General features: G+C 41.5%; 2 protein-coding genes across 2 annotated transcripts; one reads left to right on the top strand and one right to left on the bottom strand.

The window, feature by feature from the left end:
* Window positions 1-2315: 2315 nt before the first annotated feature.
* On the top strand, window positions 2316-4378 carry LOC120415888 (general odorant-binding protein 28a-like). Its single transcript, XM_039577529.2, has 2 exons — window positions 2316-3897; window positions 3961-4378. The coding sequence occupies exons 1-2, from the start codon at window positions 3835-3837 to the stop codon at window positions 4327-4329; spliced, it is 432 nt and encodes a 143-aa protein (XP_039433463.1). The 5' UTR covers window positions 2316-3834; the 3' UTR covers window positions 4330-4378.
* Window positions 4344-6718, bottom strand: LOC120415887 (atypical kinase COQ8B, mitochondrial-like). Its single transcript, XM_039577528.2, has 4 exons — window positions 6210-6718; window positions 5074-6151; window positions 4817-5009; window positions 4344-4757 (listed from the first exon to the last, which is right to left on the bottom strand). The coding sequence occupies exons 1-4, from the start codon at window positions 6586-6588 to the stop codon at window positions 4398-4400; spliced, it is 2010 nt and encodes a 669-aa protein (XP_039433462.1). The 5' UTR covers window positions 6589-6718; the 3' UTR covers window positions 4344-4397.
* Between the last annotated feature and the right edge of the window lie 387 nt (window positions 6719-7105).

Genomic DNA, 7105 nt, shown 5'->3' with positions numbered 1-7105 from the left:
GTACATAAGTGAAATTTTCAAAGTTATAGCTATTTTTAGGTAACTTTTTTTAAAAAATAGTTGCAGTTATTAATTTAAAAAATTTAGTGCCCATGTTTGCCCAATTTTGAAAAAAAATATTTTTGAAATGCTGAGAAATTTTGTTGTTGCTTTGTTGCTGAGATATTGCCATGCAAAGATTTTAAAACAGAAAAATGGATGTTTACTACCCAAACAACCCATAATTTTCTTATGTCGATATCTCAGCAACTAATGGTGCGATTTTCAATGTTTATAAATAAAACTTTCGTGAAATTTTCCGATCTTTTCGAAATCAATATTTTCAAAAAAAAAATTAAGACTTACATTTCAAAAGGTCGTAATATTGAATGTTTGTTCCTGTCTCTGATTCTTGTATGGAGAAAAAAATTAAACAGCTCGACTTTTTTGGACACACTGAATCATTGGAATCAATCATGCTTAATTAACATTCCAACGCCCAAGGCTCCGAAAAAGTTGGAACGGTAACTTCAACTCAATGGTTCTCGGGCATAACTCAACCAATCAAGATGATTCTTCTTTCCAGTGATTAGTTAGGATGTCTAGATGATTCTAGAACTTTGCAGAACTTAATTTGGTCAAATCTGTAATTTTTGCGAACAAAAACATCGTTCCAACTTTTTTTTTCGCGTGTAAAAAAAAATTCGCCAAAAATTCCGCGGAGGCAGTCTTTTTTTAAAAAGGTGGAACGCTGTTTTCGGTCGCAGAAATTCAGATTTGTTCAAATCAAGTTCTGCAAAATTTTAGGATCATCTGGACATTCTTACAAATCACTGGAAACAAGAATCGTCCCGATTGGTTGAGTAATGCCCGAGAACCAGCGAGTTGAAGTTACCGTTCCACCTTTTTTGGGAGGCTTGGGCGTCCGTGTAAGTTGGACATGCGTTGGGCGTTCCAGTGTTAAAAAGAAAAGTTGCTTTAGTTTGGATTTTTATGAATGTTTGGAATAAAATAAATATTTACTAGGAGCTTTCATAACTATATATTTTTCTTAAAATAAAATGAAAATATTTTTTTCCTGAAACAAAACTTTTCTATTTAATTAATTTCGATTTTAAGAAAATATTGAAAAGCGCATTTAAATTAAATCATGAATGCTGTTTATATATCAAAAAAGCTTTAATTCTTAAATATTTATTCTGGATGCAATTAATTGCACTGCAATTCCATAATTTTGAATACATATGTTTTACTAAGTTGCTTGTTTTGTTGAGAGTATTTTTTACTTTCTGTACCATTTCAATAAATTGTTATACTGTTATTATTTACCTTAAACTTTGTGATATCATACTTTTTTCACACTTTTAAGTGAATTTCTGTTTTTTTATATATTATTAAATTGGTTTTAATGGTGTTACAGCACCTACACAAATTAAAATGTTTTCTATTTGACCCAATGTCACCACCTCTAAAGGGCGAGTTTGAGTTAATTTTAAAACGATTAGCATTCATGAACGGTGTGATAATACTAGCCATATTCTGGGAAAATGTTGGTAAATTCAGGAGCATTCCCCAACATTATTTATTTCGATATAATTTGAAATGTCTTTATTGTGTTAAAATAACAACAGTAATATCGTTTTTTGACCAAAAGTCACCACCACTGATGGTACATCATTTGTGGATAAACATTTTTGATATCTATACTTATTTTTTTTTTTTAAGATTTTTCACCTGGGAGGAAAAAGCCACGTGGCCATATAGGGGGGGGGGGGGTTTGGCGTGAAACCACGAAAAACCATGAGGGGGGAGGGGGGGGGTCAAAAATTCTCCAAAAAAAGGCCACGTGGTTTATGCACGACCCCTTTTTTAGAACATGTTTTCAAAAGTGCAGTTTTGTACCATAAAAAAGAATTTAAAATTTTGTTATTGAGCAACCCGTTTGGACAAGAGGAACAATGCATGAAAAATCATGCTTATTTGCTTACAACTGAATTGTTATCACTTAGAAACATCAGATTAGAATGTGTTTGAAACGTTTCTTTAATTTTTAAATGAAATGATACACAGAAATAAATGGTAATATGATATTACATCAGGAGCTGGTAAGTTTTCACCAGTTTGTGATAAATTTTCATCAGGTTTACATTTCAACCAAATTTTCAACCCTCCAGAAATCAACTTTTTTTTTCTGTGTTATTTCTTGGTTATAGTTTTATCGTTTTTTGATCAAATTAAATTATTTAGAAGATAAACGGTTAATATTCATAATATCATTATATTTAATATGGATTTTTTTTTACAGTTTATTCTTAGTTTATACATATTTTTATGTATTTATTTCCCAATAAATGTTGTTGCAGCAATTCGGAATTTACGGAAATTCGTATGGTATACTTGTCCACCTGCACAAAGTTTTTAAAAGCTCTTAACAAAAAATACCTAACGATAAAACATATTCTTTAATAGGTGAAGTCATTGGCCATTAAAATCGAACTATAAGACATATTTTGTGCTTTTCAAATGTTTTTATATTGTGTCTCGTTGCGTTAACGTCGTTATGACGGTTATATGGTAGTAGAATCAACTAATTGAATTGCTAGCAACAATTGGGTACTAAAGCCCTATGCCAATTTTTATGTACAACGGTAAAAAACACGATTAAAAACCATTTCTGATCACTTTTTTTCAATTTAATGCAAAAAAAAATATTGACAAGACAACATTTTTTCGATGGACCAACTATGGTCCCCTTGGAACGAGCTGTCAAGTAGGAGCCTTTCTGTCAAGAAGGATCGCGAGGTTAATTTTTCAAAATTGATTTAAAAATCCATTTTAAACTCTTTGTGGTCGTATAAAGGGTCATTGTACTCAGAAAAATAAGCTTTATCGCTGTGAACAATAATATCAGCAATCTAAGCTTCATTTTAGGACCCAATTCCTGATACTGGAAATATCAAAATTGTATGAATAACGGCGATTGTTTTTCTTGCCTCATAAGGTCGTCTTGTTCCACATTCCCTTAGAACATCCTAAAACTAAATAAATAAATACACTCAACCCCCGGTGGTTGGTCACTTTTTCGTTTGACACTTTTTTAGTTTGTACCCCGTTGGTTGGTCAAAGTCAAACTAAAAAGTGACGAACTGTCACTTTTTACACGGCGCTCACACACACTATCAAAACAAACGTTTGGTAGTGGGTGTGAACTCCGTGTGAAAGGAGTGTCAAACTAAAAAGTTACCCCGTTCGTTTGACAACAGTTGGTGTCAAACCATCGGGGTTTGAGTGTAAATGAAACAGCTACCTGCCTAGACTTTTGAATGAATTAGGTGAAAAGAAAAGTGGTAAGTGAAATTTTGGGGTGATCAGATTTTGAGAGTTTTAGTTAAATGTATTTTAAATTTTCATATCACAACAAACTGTGACCTGAATCCCTTTTCATATCACATTCATGTCGAGATCGATTTTTAACTAAATGCTACTGTACTTTGCAATATGTCGACCCTGGCCTTATTTAGAGGTTAGGTTGTTGGGTCAATCCAGGTGTGGGAGTCGTCTAGCATCTTTTGGGCACCCCTGGTATGGATGTTAATGTTCTTAAGATGAAAAGAGGCAATGAAGGTTGTATAATAAAGATACATAATTACAATAATTTGACCAAGATGTCACTGGAGCGGAAATTCTTTGCATTTACAAGATTGAACACTTAGAACCACTTTATGTGCCTCAAAAGAACTGCGAATCGCTGGGGTGCGTTTGAACAAAAGTTTATAAATACACAACGAGGAACCGCGAGGGCAACCATTCGGCAGTGTATTGTTTTGCGTGTCAGACGGTGCGAAAAAAGATAAGATGAATCGTTTGCAATTAGCGGTCGCTCTGGTGATTTTCCTAGCAGCTCACGCTTTTGCGCAGGTAATAACGTTAGGCTTGAACTGTGAGGTTGGGGCGTGTATACAACAGTTGCAATAATTCCAGACAGACGAGGAGGTGCTTGAAATACGACGAAATTTGGCGCAAAGTTGCAAGGAGCGGGAAGGTGCCTCCGATGGGGACGTTGAGGGACTGATAACGGCGGTCGAGCCCGTAACGAGGGTTCAGAAGTGTTTGCAGTCGTGTGTTCAGCAGCAGCACGGCGTTTCGGACGGGAGACGATTCCTGAAGGAAGGCTATCTGGCACTTATGCGGGTGGTCGTTGGAACGGACCAGCTGAGACAGCGCATCGTCGAGGAAGCTGCAGACGAGTGCATTGGGGTAGAGAACGAGGATCGCTGCCAGTTGGCGATCGATATCATGACCTGCGTCAAACAGGCACTGCAGAAGAGAGGGTTGCGGTCGAAGAATTGAGCGGAAAATAAATGTTAAGTTGACCTTGCAAAACTGCAGCACTTTTATTTCTCTCTAATAAATACTATTTAGTCGAATTTGTAGTTGCTCGCAACCTCTTCGAACAGGGGCCGGCAGTCAATCTTGGCGTTCAACCTGGCGCACAGCAAAAACACTCCGGACAGCTTACGGTGCAGCGAGTAGATTTCCTCCGGCGGTGGACACAGCCGGTGGGCGATCATCACCGGAACCAGCGCGGCAATCTTCTTGGTGGTGCTTTGCTTGCCAAACTCAAACTCACCCTCCACGCTGAACACTTCGCCCAGAATAAGCACCGCGTCCACGTGGGCATTCTCCATGGCCGTGGTTTCGTACCCGGTCAGGAAGCCCATCTTGCGCGACAGCTCCAAAATGCGCTGGCGGTCGTTTCTGGTGGCGGCTTCAATGACCTAGAAAATAATTAAATCAAATTATATTGTAAATTAACAAAAATCATAATTTGTAATACCCTCATGTAGTCATCCATGAACGGCTTCTGGTAGAAGCGCGTCGCGCCGAAATCGATCAGCATGATCTGTCGCGTGCTGGCGTCGTACAGAAAGTTGGACCAGTTGGGGTCGGTTTGCATGCACCGGAACGTGAACAGCTCGTTCAGCACCAGCTTCATCACCGAGCGGGCGATGTGGTCGCGGTGGTCCTGGCTGGGAAGCGGAGATTAGAAGTGTTAAATGACTATAAAATACGACGCAAAAAAAATAAACTCACCTCAAATTGAAGCACTTATCCATCGGCACCCCCGGCACCAGTTCCGTCGTCAGCACGTACTGCGACGTCAGCTCGCGGATCACCTTGGGCACCCTAAACTCGGGCATGTGCTGAATCATCTCCGCAAAACGTTCCGTGTACTCCGCCTCCCGGGTGTAATCAACCTCCCAGTTGAGCTCTCGCTTGGCCACCGCCACCACGTTGTCGATAAACACGCCCGCGGGGAACACGTTCCACACTTTAAGCATCGACACCAGATTGTCGATGTCACTGCTGATGCTTTTGGCCACGCCCGGGTATTGGATCTTGATGGCAACCTCGGTTCCATCATGCAGCACTCCGCGGTGCACCTGGCCGATAGAGGCCGCCGCGAAGGGAGTCTGGTCGAAGGTGGCAAGCTTCTTGCGCCAATCGGGCCCGAGCTCTTGCACGAGCTGTTTCTCGACCTGCCAATCTGGCATGTAGTCGGCAGCTTGGCGAACTCTCTCGAACGCTTTTATCAGCTGGGGTGAGACGACGTTCGAGTCTTGAATGCTGAGGATCTGGCCAAGTTTGAGGGCAGCTCCGCGAACTTTGCACAGCGTGTCCACGATTCGTTCGGCGTTCGCAGGGCTGAAGAGGGCCTGCTTGGGGTCGAGCGTTCCTCCGAGGCCGAGGGCACCTTTGGCGAGCTCGTTGATTGTGCCGAGTCCTAGGCCGGCAAACAGGTTTCCAAACGAGGCCAGACGGGCGACTCGGGAGGACGGTACCTTGCGCTGTTTTGCAACCGAACTTAGCTGAGGTAGATCGATTGGTGTGGGTGTGGCTGTTGGTTCTGCTGTGCTTGAAGGTCCGTACGAGGAGACTACCTTCATCATGTCGGCTATTACTTTTTCATCCTTCGTTGTTGGTGGTGGAACCTTGTACTCAACGGGCTTCGGTTTTACCGGTTGCACCGGAGGCTCCGGGTCAGTCTTCTTGACCGTCGGTTCTGGAGTTCTACCGTTATCGTAGGACAGCTTGATCTGTCGATTTTTGTTGTGCTCAGATAGAATTGATTCCAATTCTTTGAGCGTAATTTGTGATATGTCCAAGCTTGCTAAAATGAGAAAATAAGTGCTAATTCATGACAAGCTAACAAATATCTTAAACAGTACCAATATCAGAAGCTTTCTCCTTCGGAATCGCACCATCTTGTTGTACGGGAAACACCGCCTTCCCAAACTCGAAGGCCGGCCCCGGTGACCCCACCTTCGGCAGCGATATAGCCGACAGCTGTTTCAACCCCTCGGCCACCACGGCCGTCCGCTCCAGCGTTTCCTTCAGCAGCCCGCCGGCCTTCTCCAGCTCCTTGTTGGGGTTCGCCAGCAGTGCCTTGACCGTGTCCTCGCCCTGGCGCAGCTGTTTTTCGAGCAGTTCACGGATGCTCGAGTTGGCCAGCAGATGCCGGGCATGGTCGCCCTGAGTTTTGGCCACCGCCTCGGCCACGATCTTCACCGCACGCAGCAAGGCAATCGCGTCCTGAGCACGAGACATTATTTCTAGTAAAGTTGTTGTAGGTTGTAGTTTGTAATTGCACTTTAAACTTAACGGGACGTGTCGGCGAAACGCGGTTTATTCATAACACTACTCTTTTGAATGAATTTCACAACAGATGAAACGGCAGAGTTAGATAACTGGATGTGTCAAACAGCTGCTCGAATGTTCGTAGTTTACAAATACCTTTATCGTTTCATGAATGGGCACTAACACAGGCGATGTAAAGTTGTAAACAAGTGTGAATAATTCAAAAATTACACTACAATATTAAAATTTTAAGAAATAGATTTTTTTTGCATTTTGGAAGATTTAGTGATCTTGAATGAAAATCATTAAAATCAACCACCAAATAAAGTCCGTTACGTAATTCACAGCCAGTCCCCCAGCGCGTGGTTATATGGTCGTCTCTTTTGCGCGCGCGTCGAGCACCACGTGCTTTGTGTACGCATGGAGTCTGCGTGAGTATTGCGATGCTGCAGTGATGGAAAATTTCCGTTGTAGCAACATTACGTTT

The sequence above is a fragment of the Culex pipiens genome, chromosome 3 (genome assembly GCF_016801865.2).
Source record: "Culex pipiens pallens isolate TS chromosome 3, TS_CPP_V2, whole genome shotgun sequence".
Taxonomy (NCBI): Eukaryota; Metazoa; Arthropoda; class Insecta; order Diptera; family Culicidae; genus Culex; species Culex pipiens.
This window is presented reverse-complemented; position numbering and strand designations above follow the sequence as displayed.